Raw genomic sequence first — 15904 nt, 5'->3', positions numbered from 1 at the left:
ATCTATAGATTTGGGACTAAATGGTAACAAATTAAATCAGCTATCGGGTTGTATTAAGTTTAATCTCCTCCCTAATGTATGGCTTTTGTTATCGATTTTTTTCGATCGCACGCGATCAGCTGTTGCGGTCCTTCTCTATTGCGCCAATAGGCTTTTTTCTTCTGTTCCGCATTTCAAGCGATTTTGGTACTTTCCCGTGTAGAGACGACAAAATGGCCGGATCGAATCTGCTGAACCAACTGGGCGCCATCGATCTGAACGATCTGGTCTATGTGGAGCGGGATCTAAACTTTGCCCAAAAGGTGAGCCAACTTCCCCAAGTAACTGGAAAAACATGACTCAATCCGGAGGATTAAATGATTCAACTTGCGGAAGAGTACTTTATCTTCTGTGAAATATATTAAAAATACTTCAGTTAATTTAAATATTTTTTAGTTTTTGAAAAATTACACTTAAGGCTATAAAGTTGTTATATTAATGTTAAATATAATTTCAGCCCAGAAAAAAACATATTTTACAAACCAATTTTTAAGTTTTTATTGACTAAAGTTATTAATTCAAGTGATATTTCCTTCAGGTGGGTGTCTGCTTCCTGCTTTATGGCGATGATCACTCTAATGCCACCTATATACTGCAAAAACTATTGCCCATGACGCGATCGGATTTCCCGCAGAGCGATCTGCTCATGCAGTATGCCAAATCTCATCCGGAAACGTGGAGGAACCACCTCGTGGAGGCTCTGTGCATCATTGGCGCGCGTCAGGTGCTCCGCAGATTGGGCCTCCGTTGGCAGGAGCTGCGACTGCACTATTTACCGCATGTCGGAGGGATCGCCCTGCATATTCATCCGCTTTTGAAAAGTCTCTATAGGATCTGTGAGGAGTTGCCTTTGGCGCAGAGTGGTCGCCTGGTCCTGGATGTTGGCGAAAAGGTGGCGCGACAACAGGCAGGCGGTCTCCTGCGTTTCTATGATCCCACCTATCTGGAGATCTTCCTGCTGGACTGGCTGACCAGGAAATGTTTGCGGCTGGGCGACATCAATGCCACGGGCAGCGATGTTCAGCTGCTGATTGAACATTTCAAATTCAACGATTTGCAGGAGCAGGCCAAGTTGCTCATCGATACAATCAATAGCAATGCTCCGGACGCGGATCAGGTGGCGGCGGTGGTGGATCCCCTTTTGACCACCATCAAGCCGGAAACGCTATCGGATAGTCCGCAGGCATCCAGGGGCTCCACGTCGTCAGCGCCCTCAACAGCATCCTCTTTCCGGCGAAGAAATGCCTTGGAGTTAAATCGGGAAAACGCTGGCATCGCCTTAATCATCAACCAGAGGAAGTTCCATCGGAAAGTCAGTGAAGAACTCAAGGTAGTTTTAGTTTTCTGTTATAATATTAAATTGAACGTCAATGAATATTTTGTCTTCCCACTCCACAGAAATATATTTCACCCAAAAAATTAAGAGACCGCGTTGGCACAGATGTGGATGAAGGACGACTTAGGGAAGTCTTCTCCTCGATGGGCTACAATGTGGAGTCGCACTCCGACGTGGATCACTTGGGCATTGTGCAGCTCATACGCAGTGCCTGCGACAGATCCCTGCTGCAAGATTCACTGGTGGTCTGCATCCTGAGCCACGGTTTCGAGGAGGCCGTCTACGGAGCAAATAGCATCGCCCTGCGCATCACGGACATCGAGAACGTGCTCTGCAGCAACGAAACCCTGTACAACAAGCCCAAGTTGCTGATCATTCAGGCCTGCCAGGAGGAAGCTCCCGAGGAGGGACATCAGAGTCAGCAGGGATTGCCTGTAAGCCGTATTTTTAGGGATTTAATTAAGCAATAATTTTATTATTTTTTTCCCCGTTTTCAGTTTAAAATCGATGTGACCACCCAGTCGCCTGGGCAACATGTTAATATGGTGCGGGCCATGTCGACGGTGAATGGATTTGCTGCTCTACGACACACGCACGAGGGCAGCTGGTTCATCCAGTGCCTGTGCGATGCCATCGATCAGCATTCGGACACGTAAATATCTTTTGAAACACGAGCAGCACCGGATTTGATTTTATATCATATGTTCTTTGTTTCACAGTGAGCACATTGCCGATATCCTGACGATTGTCACCAACAACGTGGCAGAAAAGCGAGGAAAGAACGATGAGTCTATGGTGCCCAAGTTCAATAGCACATTTCGACAGCACGTCTACTTTCCACCTCGCTTGTGATCGTATGTGAAATTAATTGAGGAATGGCTGTCAGAGGATTTACCTCCAAAACAATTTGAAATTTTACGGATTTGCAATTCATTATAACATATGCAATCAAATAAGGTCCTATTGAAGTCTAAGTTCTAGAATGTTTCAAATCGTAGTATGATAAATCATATATCTTCAATACGGCTTAACTGCCATTTTATAAACTTGTTTGGAAAATATAATTATGATTAAAAAAGGAACAACTCATGGCGAATAATGTAAAATATGTTTAGCATTTGATCTATTAAAATAGTTATTTGAATTACAATTTATAGCGACTGCTACTATTATCTCGTTAATATTTTAATTTGTTTTTTTAAATACAAGATAAAAATAATTTATACGTTTATTGTGCGGACTTTATAAAAAGTTGCGCGTTTATTATTTGTTGGCTTTAATACTAATTTAGTATTCAACATTAGATATTTCCTAAGAGCAAAAAACTTAATGTTACTCTAATATTAAGCAGTAACAGTAAAATTATTTATTTTTCTTGTGTTGCTTGTTGGCCTTCTTGGACTTTTTCTTCTTTTTCGTCTGCTCCTGCTGCTGCTGCTCCTCTTCCTGGACCTCCTCCTCGTCATCATCCACTTCTATAACCTCCATATTTTCCTGGTTGTCCTGCTTCGCTTCATTCTTCTTGGGCTGAGGCTGCTGGCCCAGAACTTGGACCTTTTCCAGCAGCTTCTCACGCATGGGGCCACCCTGGGCCAGGATCTTCTGCAGCAGCTTCAGCTCCTTGAGACTTTTGGCCTCCGTCTCCAGTTGCCCCACATATCTGGCCAGTTGTTTCTCGAATTCCTTGGCGGCCGAACGGTTATCCTTGAGCGCGGCTTCTAGTCGTCGGAATTGTTCACCAAGAAGCTTCAATATCTGTGCCCGCCTAAAGCTGCGTGTTTTCTGCACATCCAAATGGGAGGCCAACACGACGGCCAGTGGAGCAACTCCCTGCCATTTACCGGACTGGAAGAGTGCCTCAAAACTGGCCAGCGAGAGGCGACTGCGTCGATTGGCCACCCACATCTCGAGGAACTCGACAAGCAGAGGCCAGACGGCACTGGCCTTGGGCTCGCCACCTGCCGATCCCTGGCTGACCAGGTAGGCAAAGCACTTGTCCCGCCAAATGGTGACCTCCCCCTTGGCCTGACGGCTGGTGCTTGTCTGCTGCTTGCCGCCCTGCTCTTGATCCTCTTCCGACTGCTCCTCGCCAGTCGACATCAGTTGCTCGATGGCCTCCAGAATTGGTGCCTTGTCCTGATTCGGCTCAAACTTAATGTTCTTGGCCAGCACCTTCTTGAGCAACTTCAAGCTGGCTTCTCTCAAGGATTGCAGTTTGGTATCGCCACTGCAATGGCGGTACACCTGGAAGACGCAGTGCAGCACGTCCAGGATCACCGGCTGAGTTGGTTTCTTGATGGCGAACAGCTCCAGCAAGTCCAAGGCGCGAATGCGGAAGTGCAGCAGACTGGTGTTGTCAATGCGCTCCGATTTGGTGGGTCGTTCCTTGGCTTGAGCCTTGCGCGACTTGGGACGGAACAACTGGAAAGAACGCTCAAGAGCAGCATTCAATCGCTCACCCTGCTCCTCGTCCACATCGTTCCAATCCACGCTGCTGGCCCCGTCGTCATCGGCATCGCCATCGTTGACCAGGGCCTGGCGAACGCTCTCGCGTATCTGGGCCAAATGGGACTCCTCATCGCCCTCTTCATCTTCATCCTCCTCCTCATCATCATCATCGTCGCCATCTGAATCATCGCTGGAATCTTCCGGTTGCTGCTCCTCCTCCATTTCTTCATCGCTCTCCTCTTCGCCCTCGTCTTTCTTGCTCAATGGATTCTTGTTCATATTGAGCACTTCGAGAATCTGCTCCAGGTTGGCTGGCTCCAGGTGGGGAATCAAAGCGGTGGCCACCAGGTTGACAAACCCACGCCAAATGTGGCCCGTTTGCAGGAGCAACTGCAGCAGGGCATCTGTGAGCACATCCTGCCATCTTAGTTCCTCGTCAGCCTGAAAAATTTAAATTTAATAATGGGTTTCATACAATCTAGTTGGTTTCACCTTCACCTTTTTCTTGCTCTTCTCTAGAGCATTTTTACGGCAGATAATCAGGTCATTCAATACGGTAACGGATAGGGAACTCTTGGTGCACAAGGCCAAGGAAACAAACAGGATGAGAGCCTCGAAAGTTTGGCCCACGACGTCCGATTCTTCACTGGGATTTGCCAGCAGCTTCTCCACCTTCTTCCAGGCCTTCTGCAAGCCCTCATCCCTGGGCGAACGCAGTTTGCTCTCCACATCGGGTTTGGCAAACTCTTTGTTGAGATAACTCAAGGTTTTCTGCAGCAACTTGCACAGTGCCGGCAGACCCGAGCACTTGTGCAGCAGGGAGCCCAGAAAGATCTCCTCACAACGCACCGAGCACTGGCGACTGAATGCGCTGGCGCTGGTGGCCTCACATGGCTTCCCATCCGCGTCCAAGTGAAAGAGGCCAGCGAGCAGCAGGTGACGCAACTGCTTCTGACGCCACTTAACCTCCTTGTCCAGTTTCGTGTGCTGCAGGATCAACTGCATCTGGTTGAGGCAGTGCACTCGGCTCACCCTGTCCTCATCCTCCAAAGAGCCCAGCAAATTGCTGTAGTATTCATAGAGCTTCTGCAGACTCTCGATGCTCAATTGATTGATCAACTGTTGGCTGAAACGGGGCAAGCTTATGACCGTATCCAACTGCAGTCTCTGATCCAGCAATTTGAGCAGCAGCTGCAGCTTGACCTCCTCGTCTTGCAGCTGTTTCTCGAAACCAAGAACTAGGGAGCCCTCGAACTTGTAGCAAATCTCACGCAGTTCCTTTTGCGAGGGTTTCTTGGCCTCGCTTTTGTCTCCCTTTACGGTGGACAATTCCTGCAGCACAAATTGCACACATGTGGGTGTGAACAAATCCAAGATGGGCTGTTCATCCTTATCCTTAAAGTTCAGCAGTATGTGACCCAGTACCTGAATCGCACAAGCCTTGGCTGCATTCAGCTTAAGGGGCTGCTTGGCATCGACAAACTGCTGCCAGGCGACGAGCAAATCTTTTCCGCCACTGGCCAGGAATACGGCCAATCTGGCGTACACACTATCACTGTGTATCGTGGAGCCGGAGTAATAGAGCTCGAAGAGCTGTTCAAACTGCGGTTTCTTGGGCCACAAGCTGGCCAGGAGCTTCTCGCGTCCCAAGGTCAGGGGATAGGTAAGGTGTACGGCTAGCAAAAGATCGCAGGTGCTGAGCTTTAAGCCACTCAAAGGCTTGTTCAGTTGAGGTTGCAGCAGCGGCCACACATACTCATCGAAACTGGCAGCTAGAATCTGTGAAAAGAACGAAAAAATTAAGCATTAGTGATTAGGGATGCCCAACCACTTGACCACTTACGCACCTGATTGAAGGAGTTCGCTATTATGTCCGCACACAGGGACACCATGTACTCTCTGCCCTTAAGCTGGGACACCAAAAGCTCAAAGACTGCCGCCACCAGTTTGGGCTTGGGTTGGCCGGGCTGCGGCATCTGTAGGATGCAAAAGGCCGTGACCAACTGGCCCACTGCGGCCAGGGAGTCCTCTTTGCCCCTCTGCTGGCTGCTAACGGTCAGGTCACGCTTCAGCGTCTTCAGCACCTCCAGGGCATCGATGGCCGGCACGGCGCTTAGGATGCAGTGCATATAACTGGCGGACAGGGCCACTGCGTTCAAGTCATCTGCTCCCGTGGAGCGAATCAAGCGCTTGAGCACATAGCAACTTGTGGCATTGCGCTGGAACCGCATAAGTTCAAGATTAGGCTGGAGGAACTGTTTTACTGATTATCCCAAGGAGCACCCACCTGTTCCTCATTCGGGTCATCGCGCAGCAGCACCACCAAGGAATTGATCGTCTTGTGGCTCAGCGGACTGCCCTGGATATTTTTGAAGATTCCGAAAACAGCTTTGTTGATCTGGGAAACCTTCATGGGGCTATTGCTCGGGGTGTTCTCCTTTTCCTCGTGCTCCGAGGGCTTCTCCTTCTTGGTTGACACCTTTGGAATCTTACCCGGTTTCCCTGTATCCTCCGATTCCTCCTCAGATTTTAAAGATTTGGCACGTTTGCGCTCCTTTTTGTTCTTTGTTTTGATTGTTTCGCCATTGGCCATGCTTTTATCCACCTTTTCCTTCATGCTTCTTTAAAATTTATAGCTATTTTCAGTTAGTTCCTTTATGTTTAATGTTAACACGTGCTCCGCCTGATTTTAAATGTTGAACAGCTGTCAGCGTTAGAGGTGGAGAAACATCAATGCATCGATTTTTTTAAAAATTTTGAAAACATCGATGTTTTTGGCGACTATCGATGTTTTTACGCGTCACTAAGTTAAGGAAGCTCGAGAGGTATAAGGGTAAAATCAAGTTTTTAAATGAAATAATTAAGTTTATTGATATATTTTTAGATATTTTGCTGGTCAGTCATGGAGAATTGGTTTTTGTTTACCATTACACTAAGGGGGGACCCTTAGGCCAATACACAATTTTTTTTTTGGAAACATCGATGTTTTATTGAAGACCGCGAAAATCGTTGTTTCTCCACCTCTAGTCAGTGTTGGCAAGTCCTCCCTTTTTTAGCCAGTTCTGGTTTTTTGGATATGGCAGGTGCCTGCATTTTTAGCTTTTTTATAGCTTTCTTTTGGCTATAGCCAGGGCTTGCCTCGTAGATAAACAAAACCATAGAAATATGTTGGGTATTCCCGAAACGTCTGACGACCTAAAACAGCTGTTTCACCAAACAGCCGTTGCAGCTATTGTTTCTCTTATTATTGTTTGAAATCGGGAAAAGTAGAAAGACGAACTATTGGATTTAGTAGAAAAGAGCGACTACCTTTTAGCAATTCAATAAAGTTCTGCAGCCTCTGGGCTGCTGAAATTTCAGAAATTTCAGTTTGATAGTGATACAGGCTAGTTTCAAAATTTAAAAAGGGGTATATTATATAAATGTTTTTTTTATTTGTATTGTAAAATATTTATTTATGAAGTATTCAAGATATTTTTATAAGTTTTAAAAGCCATTTCTTAACTAAATGGCAACTCAACCGCATAAAAGTAAACAAAAATATATTTTACAAATGATAAACAACATACATATAAGTAGAAAATTGTTTTATGTAGCAAAATGTAAAAAATAATAAAAACAATTTTTCTTTATTTTTCGTCTTTTATTATCATAAATCTACAGTTGTATTTTCTAGATTAAGAATACATTCAAAAATTGCTGATATTCAAGATTTGTGCGCCTTGTTGGTTATTGTTTTATACTCTAAATACATTACGTTTAAATAAATGCATTGAGATTTATCAAGCTATTCACTGGCCAAACATATTTTATGGCGTTGTTTGGTCGGATTGAGATGAGCATATGGAGTATACGGATTAAGAAGAGTATACAAAAGTATTGGTGTGTAGTTATATATAAATATATATATACAAAATCTGCGTTATACTGAATCGATAATAACAAAAATATTAAAGACTGAAAGTAATCTCAGAAACTATATATCTTAAATCTATAAACATATCGGATGGAGTTTAAAATAATATAATACAAGTGTAAATACAGCATTGTTCATTTGTCTTTCGGAAGAAATTCAAAATAAATATTGCACGGTAAAAATTAAAAAAAAATTTTAAATAGGAATATGACAAATGGATGCCTCACTTACTTTAAGACTGTTATTTGGAGTTCATGTAGAAATTTTTGCAATATAATGCTTGCTACTGGCTAAAAGTTTCATTATGATAACTTATTGCCAGCATTTCTGTCTATGGTTCATGAATTGAGACAGTCTATTCGTAGATGAGTGGTATATATAAAACTAGGGATCCTGAATGATGCACCATTGTGAACATTCAGGTGTGATCATAGGGCCCGTAAAATTCGGGCTGACCCGGATCTCACGCGGACCAACGCGACTTTTGCAGCTCGATTTGGCCCTCCAGCGTCTTGGCCAAATATATGACCAGCAGCTGAATGAGAGCGATGCCCAGGGCATTGCCGGCAATCACGTACAGATTATGCTCGGCCCAAATCCTCACGACCTCGATGCACCCGCTGGTCCAGATCCGCTTCCTGGCCTCCGGTACTGGAGTTTCTTGGACTCCATAGCCGCACATGATGTTTACCAGTCCGGAGGATATATCGGTGGCATTTATGCAACAACTGTAAGGTACTCCACACTTCTCTACCGACGGCGAGCTGCAGTTGAAGTACTCATTTTTGCCTGCAAATACCACAAAATGAAGTCTTATCATTTAAATATTTTACAAATTACTATTAATTAAATTATTTTAAATTGGATGACGCTGAGAAGTATCTTTTATTATTTCCTCTGTTTCTTTGTAACGATATAGAAAAATTTTCGTTGTATCGAATTTCTGTCCATGAAATTTTGGTTTCCAGCATAAAGATAAGCATTATATTTCTAGCGAAGCAAACAGTGTGGTTTCGACAAAAATTTTTCTGCGGTTTGTCATTCCATTTTATCAATAGTCTGAAATTTAAGACTCAACACCATTTATACACAATCGAAGCTTAATTTTTTGAGTCTCTCTGAAAGTTCCTTATGATCTATCTATTAACTCACTCCAATCCTGGTAACCCGAATTACTGAGGCCACAGCACTTGAACTCCTGTTGGGCAAAGTCAATGAAGTTCTGCAGGTCCGGATCATCGCGATACGAATGGATGATCTTGTCCGTGAACTGCTTCTCCAGAAAGGTGTTCATGTATTGCGGAAAAACGAAGCATATGATGGCTTTGGATGGAGAAGGGAGAAAGTTGGTTAGTAATGGCACTGGAAATGCAAACCAGATCCCAAAGCCCACGATGACTCACCGATGGCCATTTCCATGAGGAAAAAGAGCAGCAGGCACATGGAGTACAGCTTCAGCAGGAAGGTGTTCTCCCGCAAGGCGCCCAAGCAACCGGAAAAACTGACCAGAAATATGACCATGCCGGCTAGGATCATCACCAGGGAGATGTTAAGGAAGACATCGTAAAAGTTCTCCAGTCGCACCGACCCGTTGGCCTCCTCCCACTTGTCCTTGAAGGCGTAGATCCCGATGCCCAGGAGCAAGCCGCCAAATAGCCAGAACACAAAGTTCAGCATGAAGATCATGTACTTGACGCACTGGCTCACATATGTGAAATGATGCGGATGCATCACCTCCCGCACTTCAATTCCACTGTACCCCCGTCCTCCGGCCACGCCCCCGCCTCCGACACCGCCCCCCTGATAACGGTAGTTGCTCATCCCCAGTTTCTATATGTCTTTAACTTAATCTCAATCTGTATCTGTATCTGTTTCGTTCACTTTATCTGCATTCACACGATTTCACTTTTCTTGCAACTCAATCCTCAGACTCGTTTATCAGCATTGGCATTAAATTAATTAGTTGTTTAATTAATCTCGTTTCAATATAACTTTATGTTGCATGAAAAAAATGTGTAATTTGTACACAAACAATGAAAACAGTCGGGTGGTATCGGTTATCGATTATCGATAGCATGGAACAGCTGTTTGGGGTCTTGAACACTTGCCAGCAAAACTGGGCAACAAGTCGATAACAGATAACATTTTGGGGAATGTGAAACATGAATAAAATTCTGTTTCAAAGTGAATACTTACCAGTCAGTCTTAAGATTAATTAATTAATTTTAAAAATTATGGACACACCTCAAAGCATTGCTTAAATAAAATTTAAATAAACAGCGACTTAAGTTAAATTTTGAAGTCTTTTATTTTTTATTTAATATAAGTAATTTCCTAAAATAGAAAACTAATAACTAACATCTTATTTTAAAAACTTATGGCGTTAGTATAAAACATTTAATAAATAAATAAATAGAGTACAAAACTTGGCCCGATCCTCGCTTGCATGTTGGCCAGTGTTATTATTCCTCTATCATTGCAAACAACGTCTCACATTAGAAATAAAACACCTACAAAATCGTTTCGGCACTGACATTTGAACTTTGAACTGGTACAACGTTTGGCTCGTGAATCGTAGGATCGCAGCGCTTTAGCTATATACATACATACATACATATCTCTCCGGCAAGAGAGGACTACTATTAAGCGCAGACCACTATCGGGAATCGATAAGCAATCGGCAGTGCTGATAGCTCGGAAATACAAAATTGCTTAGTTTACTTAATTCCAGTTCAGTTTCAATTGCATTTAGTGTAGTCCACCACCATGAACTTTCTGCTGCGCTTCATGGTCTTCTGCCTGGATCCCTTGGGTCTGGGCCGCCGCTTCCTCATCCGCCCGGCCATGAATCTCGGGTGGAACGTGTACGATCGCGTCCGGAGCAAGGCGGACGAGAAGGTGGGCACGGTGCGCGAACTGGTCCTCCGGATGGGCCTCATCGCCTTTGCCGTAGTGCTCATCATCTGGCTGGCAGTCTTCATGTACGCAGCCTTCTACTACGTCTACATGCCGGCCATATCACACACACGCCCCGTCCACATGCAGTTCAAGTGAGTATTGGTCGAAATTCGGAGGTGATTTAGTAGAAATAATGTATAATAATAATGGAAATCGGATCTCTGGAAGATCTATAGGCGATTTTGCCCAACATCTACAGAACATTATTTTTGACTTGAAGTTGTTCATGGCTTACGGAAATCAAATAGTAAGAGATATAAATAATAACACTCTACAAACACTTAATATATGCCTAGATTTTTGTCCAGTTTTTTGTTAGACCTGGTAGCCACTTCTATAAAAATGAAAAACCTATATTAATAATGCCGCTTTTCCATCCGCAGAACTTGCTTAGATACCAGCACGCCCTGCACCTTTCCCCATGCCCACGTCTCGCTGACGAAGAAGCAACAGCTCCTAATGGTTGGCCAGGCCTATAAGGTGATCGTAAACATCGATATGCCGGAATCGCCGCAGAACCTGGAACTGGGAATGTTCATGGTGTGCGCCGAGATGAGGGACTACGATTCGATGCTGAGGGGTCACTCGTGCCGATCGGCCATGATGCGGTATCGATCGCCACTGATCCGCATGATCTCCACCTGGGCACTGAGTCCGCTTTATGTGCTGGGCTGGAAGGAGGAGTTCCAGCAGGTTCCGGTGGAGATATTCTCTCGTTATCTGGAGGAACGACAGCATCCCATTACGGATGTATATGTGGAGATACAGTCTCAAAAGATCCAGTTCTATACGGTGACACTGCATATAGTGGCTGATTTTACCGGTCTGCGTTACATCATGTTCAACTGGCCCGTGCTGTCGGCCATAGTGGGTATGTTGTTCTTTATATTCAACGTCTGCCGTTCCCCGCTAATCCTTATTGTTTGTCTTCCAGCCATTAGCACCAATCTATTCTTTATACTGGTCATCTTTCTGCTCAGCTGGTACCACTGGTCCGACGCCAGCTGGCTGCACAGCCTGCAAATCAAATACGCCCGGCTCACGAAGTCGCTGGAACCCGGCGTAGTCCTCTCCAGAGCGAGCAGCCTACGGGATGATGACGATGACTTGGTTGCCTACGGTGATAAGTCCGGCATTGCAGACGTCGGCGGTGATACAATGAGCGATGCGGATTCCGATGAACTGGTGTTGGTTAAGAAAGTGGCAAGTGGCAAGCCGGACTCCCAGGATGCGCTGCGTGAGCGTCATTCGAAGAAGACCACCACCACGGACCACTAAAAGCTGAGATAAAATAAGGGGGACCACCATTTACCACCGACGCCCATACGACGCTTGAGCCAAAGACTAAATAGATAGTAGGACTAAGTTAGTTAACACAGCTGCCAAACGAAGTATTCCGGCGGATTTATTCATTAATGTTCTGCTTTCACTTTAAGCAGCCCAATTAGCTCAACATTATTTTACTTAAGTGGTGGATATTTAGTGTAATTAGAAGCTATAGGTGTTATTCCATTTATATTTGATACCCCGATAATTAATAGTTTATACCTATATGATGCAATTACAAGTTGGATGTAATTTAATCATATTTAGGAGGTTCATCATGCAATACCTCAAGCTACTGATTGTTTATTGTAGTTTATAAACAATCACATAAAGCAGAATGCATTCCATTTAAGCTGAGGATGTGTAAGCTAGGGCGCAGATACACCGAATCTTTTTTATTTAATCAACGAATTTACAAAAGCACCTAATGTAACAAATAATAAACTTGTTCAGGCAAAACTTAACAATTAGTTCCACCTTTTAGGCCTCTGCTTCATCCTTGTTATTGGACTTTCCGTTCTCCTCAGCCTCATTGGACTCCTGGGTGTCCGGCTGAACTTCATCTACATCATCATCATCGAACAGGAGCATGCTGAGCAGGGTTAACTGGGTGTTCAGGATATTGCCCACGTTGATTATCCTTTCGCCACGATCTTTATACACCACCTCGGCCTCTTCGTCCGTTTGTTGTTGAGCCACTTGATAGCCCCGCCGCTGCCTCTGTTGCATCAAGGTCTTGGCATCAATGGCTTTCAGTTTCCGGCTCACATTCTCCGCCACCGTACGCCTGTTACGGACGTAATTTCGCCGGCAGCAGGGCAAATTGTGTATGAAATTAAAGAAGCCCGAGTACTCAATGCGCAGAAACTCAAAGAAATTGATCCGATGCTCCTTCTCCGAATCCCTCATGGTCTTGGCAACGGTGAAGTGATCATTGATCAGCGACACAAAGACGTTGATCAGCAGCACGATGATGACAAAGGCCAAAACACCGTATAGGAGAATGCCCAGCCATTTGCCACCATGGAACAATTCCGATGGCTTGACCTGGGCACTAAATCCAAACGAAAAGCACATGCACATCACCATGCTCTTGACAAACCGATTGAAGTTGTTGCTATTATTTCCGTTTATTGTGACCACGGCGAAGCAGAAGCCCATGAGGAATATAACGATGGCAATGGCCGTGCTGGCCACCGCGGCCCAGGCCAAATAGAGGGTCCTGGTGAACAGCTCGAAGACACTGGAGAACTGCATGACCCGCCACAGTCTCAGAGTGGTCATGCATATCAGGAAGCCAATTGTGATCGTGGTCAACTGATGCATGCGCGACGGACGCCTGAAGTCAATGAACTCCATCTTGCTGGCACCCTCGACCTTCTTCATCATATTGGCCACCAGGGCCTCGCGCAGGACCACTAAAACCACCACCATCACATTCAGCAGAAAGATGAAAAGGTCCAACTTGTTCCAAATGCTCTTCAGCAAATCCGGTTCGTACCACAGTTTGATGGCCAGCGACTGGGCGAACTGGATGAAGACCACCACATAGATGAGCAGCGCCAGCAACCCCACCAATGGCATCTGGTCCACATTCTCCAGCAGCTTGGCACTCTCCACCTGAACCTCCGGCACGGTGCCCCCGAATGGGGTCTTCTCCAGCCGCAACGTGCATATGCTGAACAGATTCACGTCCACATTGTACAGCGTGAAGTCGATGAACACCGCCGAGGTGTTCAGGGTCAGCCAGTGGTATTCGCTGAGGTAGTCCAGCACCTTTGGGGTTTTCATAATTATTTTGGGTTAGGAATTTTCGTTAAATATTTTATAAACAAAGGAAAAAAAAATTTAAGAATCCCTACAAAAGAGGTACTCCGCTTGGGAATTAAGACATGTTTTCTGTTGAGAATTGTTTAAAATTATTTAAAATTAGGAAAATTCATTTATGGAGAATTTTAGATGTATACCCACAAAATGGAAGTTTTGCACGTCTAAAAAAACAATGAAATCAAATGTATAATTTTCTTTAGATTGTAATTTGTATTTATAAAAGGTTATCGATTGATCCCTACTTAGCAGACCCCTTTATAATTTATATGTTTTATTTTAAGAATCACAAAATAATGATTATTTTTGAACATTTCAAAACTTTTTAAATAATGATTATTTTAAAGAAAAAAAGTTTTTTTTTGGTACAAAAAAAATGTTAAATAATGATTATTGATGTTTTGCTCAAAATAAAAATAATTTACAAGTTAGGCAATAACGAATTTGTAAAAAGGATTATGTCAATCCCTTTTTTCTGGAAAAATTAGTTGTTGTATAAAAAAAAAGTTTAATTAAAACCTTGTAGAAAATAGAATCAGTTTTTTTCCATTTTGATTAAAAAAAAAAACAAATAATCATTATTTAATAATTATTTTTTTTTAATTTAAAAGGTACTCGATAACCATTCGTTTACCCACCTTCATGCTATTCGCCGTGCTCCTGGCCAGCAGACTGACGTAGCCGGAGAGCTCCGGATAACTGTTGAGGGAGCCCACATGATCGAAGTTCATGAGCAGGCCGTCCAGGAACTCGAAGCTCACCGTGATGGGTATCCAGGGCTCATAGATGCGCCAATATTTATCCGCATAGTGCAGTCTTCGGTAGGGAAGTTGCCAATCGGGCATGTAGTACATTTCGGAGAATTGCGGTGGACCCAGCCCGATATCCGGATCGATTACTCTTAGCTGGCGCAGTCGAATCACTCCCAGGAGAACCGTCTGCTCCGAATGAACCCAACCGGTGGCAGTTCCTCCACTCGAGTTCGAATTGAATGCAATGACCAGCGTGGATTCAATGAAGTCGTACAACTGGTTCAGAAAGTATACCTCCTTCAGGCCCGTATAATCGGTGTGATTGTACATAAACAGCTCCTTGATGATGCGGGTATTGTGATAGAGGGTCTCATCGCGCGTGACCAGGATCATGCACATCAGGCAAAGGAAGTACTGGCCATAGGTGAAGAGATCGTGGGCGATCAGCTTGTACTGTTCGTTTAGTTTCCAGTTTCTATACTGCGACGATATACCCAAATTGGCTCTCTGGCTGCTCAGGCGTTGCTTCAAGAAATCCCTGCGATCGTGCTCCTTTCCTGTATCGCTGCGCGGTGGAATATAGAGACTTGGCGGCCAGAACGTCCTGTCGATGGCCAGGACCACAAATTTGAGGGGATCCCCTATCAGGTATTGGAACATCAGCACTATCACCATGCTCACCAACATGGTTTTGAACTTGACCATCTCGTGTTTGAAGCCGACAAATATCGTGATTATTGCCATGCAGCCTATTATTATACCGATCGTTATTCCGAACATTGCCAAATGGGATTTCTTCACATTCATTTTGGCGGGATTTATTTAGGTCACCTGAAGATTTACTATTTGAAGACCTCTTAAAATCAACGGGATTTGATTACGATTTTAACAAGTGATCTACATTTAAAGGCCAGCTATGTAAACAGTTGTTTTAATCCCAGTCTCAGTTATTTGTAAAAAATATTTTTTTTATTGTTAATTAATTTTAAAGTGGCATTATTCAGTATTTTAGTTTTAAAACAACACTTTTTAGTCCATAACTTTACCAATCAAAGCCCATTTCAAGTTTCATCTTTGTAACGGTCCTTTTTTTTTACCCATGTTTTCTTTTACATATGTATATAAAGTCAACTTCAAGTTAAAAAGTACAAGCTAATTGGGAACTATGGTAATGAACAGTTTTTCGCTTAATATATTTTTTATTTTTATAAAGATGGTTCAAAAATTTTGAGTATTTTTGAGCTTAATGTGCTTTGAAAGTAGCCCACCTATAAGTAAGGTTTTGGTTCTATATTGGGAACA

General features: G+C 43.9%; 5 protein-coding genes across 5 annotated transcripts; 2 read left to right on the top strand and 3 right to left on the bottom strand.

The window, feature by feature from the left end:
- The first annotated feature begins 108 nt into the window (after positions 1-108).
- LOC128260420 (caspase-8) lies at positions 109-2382 on the top strand. Its single transcript, XM_052993413.1, has 5 exons — positions 109-302; positions 578-1369; positions 1438-1809; positions 1873-2027; positions 2095-2382. The coding sequence occupies exons 1-5, from the start codon at positions 213-215 to the stop codon at positions 2225-2227; spliced, it is 1542 nt and encodes a 513-aa protein (XP_052849373.1). The 5' UTR covers positions 109-212; the 3' UTR covers positions 2228-2382.
- A 212-nt stretch (positions 2383-2594) lies between these two features.
- LOC128260418 (myb-binding protein 1A) lies at positions 2595-6527 on the bottom strand. Its single transcript, XM_052993411.1, has 4 exons — positions 6111-6527; positions 5671-6042; positions 4322-5602; positions 2595-4264 (listed from the first exon to the last, which is right to left on the bottom strand). The coding sequence occupies exons 1-4, from the start codon at positions 6438-6440 to the stop codon at positions 2738-2740; spliced, it is 3510 nt and encodes a 1169-aa protein (XP_052849371.1). The 5' UTR covers positions 6441-6527; the 3' UTR covers positions 2595-2737.
- A 912-nt stretch (positions 6528-7439) lies between these two features.
- LOC128260423 (tetraspanin-33) lies at positions 7440-9805 on the bottom strand. The gene is made up of 3 exons (XM_052993415.1): positions 9143-9805; positions 8892-9062; positions 7440-8528 (listed from the first exon to the last, which is right to left on the bottom strand). Exons 1-3 carry the CDS (start codon positions 9558-9560, stop codon positions 8203-8205), a joined length of 915 nt encoding a protein of 304 aa, XP_052849375.1. The 5' UTR covers positions 9561-9805; the 3' UTR covers positions 7440-8202.
- Positions 9806-10183: 378 nt separating this feature from the next.
- On the top strand, positions 10184-12457 carry LOC128260421 (seipin). The gene is made up of 3 exons (XM_052993414.1): positions 10184-10789; positions 11081-11568; positions 11632-12457. The coding sequence occupies exons 1-3, from the start codon at positions 10506-10508 to the stop codon at positions 11973-11975; spliced, it is 1116 nt and encodes a 371-aa protein (XP_052849374.1). The 5' UTR covers positions 10184-10505; the 3' UTR covers positions 11976-12457.
- LOC128260419 (polycystic kidney disease 2-like 1 protein) lies at positions 12338-15474 on the bottom strand. Its single transcript, XM_052993412.1, has 2 exons — positions 14489-15474; positions 12338-13799 (listed from the first exon to the last, which is right to left on the bottom strand). The coding sequence occupies exons 1-2, from the start codon at positions 15407-15409 to the stop codon at positions 12504-12506; spliced, it is 2217 nt and encodes a 738-aa protein (XP_052849372.1). The 5' UTR covers positions 15410-15474; the 3' UTR covers positions 12338-12503.
- Between the last annotated feature and the right edge of the window lie 430 nt (positions 15475-15904).

Source organism: Drosophila gunungcola (genome assembly GCF_025200985.1).
Source record: "Drosophila gunungcola strain Sukarami chromosome X unlocalized genomic scaffold, Dgunungcola_SK_2 000023F, whole genome shotgun sequence".
In the NCBI taxonomy this organism is placed as follows: domain Eukaryota; kingdom Metazoa; phylum Arthropoda; class Insecta; order Diptera; family Drosophilidae; genus Drosophila; species Drosophila gunungcola.
Note: the sequence above shows the minus strand (reverse complement) of the source record. Positions and strands in the feature narration are given on the sequence as shown.

Bases quoted from the DNA above. Each gene is read 5' to 3' on its own strand.
- LOC128260420 (XM_052993413.1), top strand. From the start codon at position 213: ATGGCCGGATCGAATCTGCTGAACCAACTGGGCGCCATCGATCTGAAC. The intron at 1,810-1,872 runs GTAAGCCGTATT...CCCCGTTTTCAG, and splicing joins AGAGTCAGCAGGGATTGCCT to TTTAAAATCGATGTGACCAC. The intron at 2,028-2,094 runs GTAAATATCTTT...TTTGTTTCACAG, and splicing joins ATCGATCAGCATTCGGACAC to TGAGCACATTGCCGATATCC.
- LOC128260418 (XM_052993411.1), bottom strand. From the start codon at position 6,440: ATGAAGGAAAAGGTGGATAAAAGCATGGCCAATGGCGAAACAATCAAA. The intron at 6,043-6,110 runs GTGGGTGCTCCT...ATGCGGTTCCAG, and splicing joins ATGACCCGAATGAGGAACAG to CGCAATGCCACAAGTTGCTA. The intron at 5,603-5,670 runs GTGCGTAAGTGG...TTCTTTTCACAG, and splicing joins TAGCGAACTCCTTCAATCAG to ATTCTAGCTGCCAGTTTCGA.
- LOC128260423 (XM_052993415.1), bottom strand. From the start codon at position 9,560: ATGAGCAACTACCGTTATCAGGGGGGCGGTGTCGGAGGCGGGGGCGTG. The intron at 9,063-9,142 runs GTGAGTCATCGT...CTCCATCCAAAG, and splicing joins CCTCATGGAAATGGCCATCG to CCATCATATGCTTCGTTTTT. The intron at 8,529-8,891 runs GTGAGTTAATAG...TGGTATTTGCAG, and splicing joins TTCGGGTTACCAGGATTGGA to GCAAAAATGAGTACTTCAAC.
- LOC128260421 (XM_052993414.1), top strand. From the start codon at position 10,506: ATGAACTTTCTGCTGCGCTTCATGGTCTTCTGCCTGGATCCCTTGGGT. The intron at 10,790-11,080 runs GTGAGTATTGGT...TTCCATCCGCAG, and splicing joins CCCGTCCACATGCAGTTCAA to AACTTGCTTAGATACCAGCA. The intron at 11,569-11,631 runs GTATGTTGTTCT...TTTGTCTTCCAG, and splicing joins CGTGCTGTCGGCCATAGTGG to CCATTAGCACCAATCTATTC.
- LOC128260419 (XM_052993412.1), bottom strand. From the start codon at position 15,409: ATGAATGTGAAGAAATCCCATTTGGCAATGTTCGGAATAACGATCGGT. The intron at 13,800-14,488 runs GTGGGTAAACGA...AAAACCCCAAAG, and splicing joins GCACGGCGAATAGCATGAAG to GTGCTGGACTACCTCAGCGA.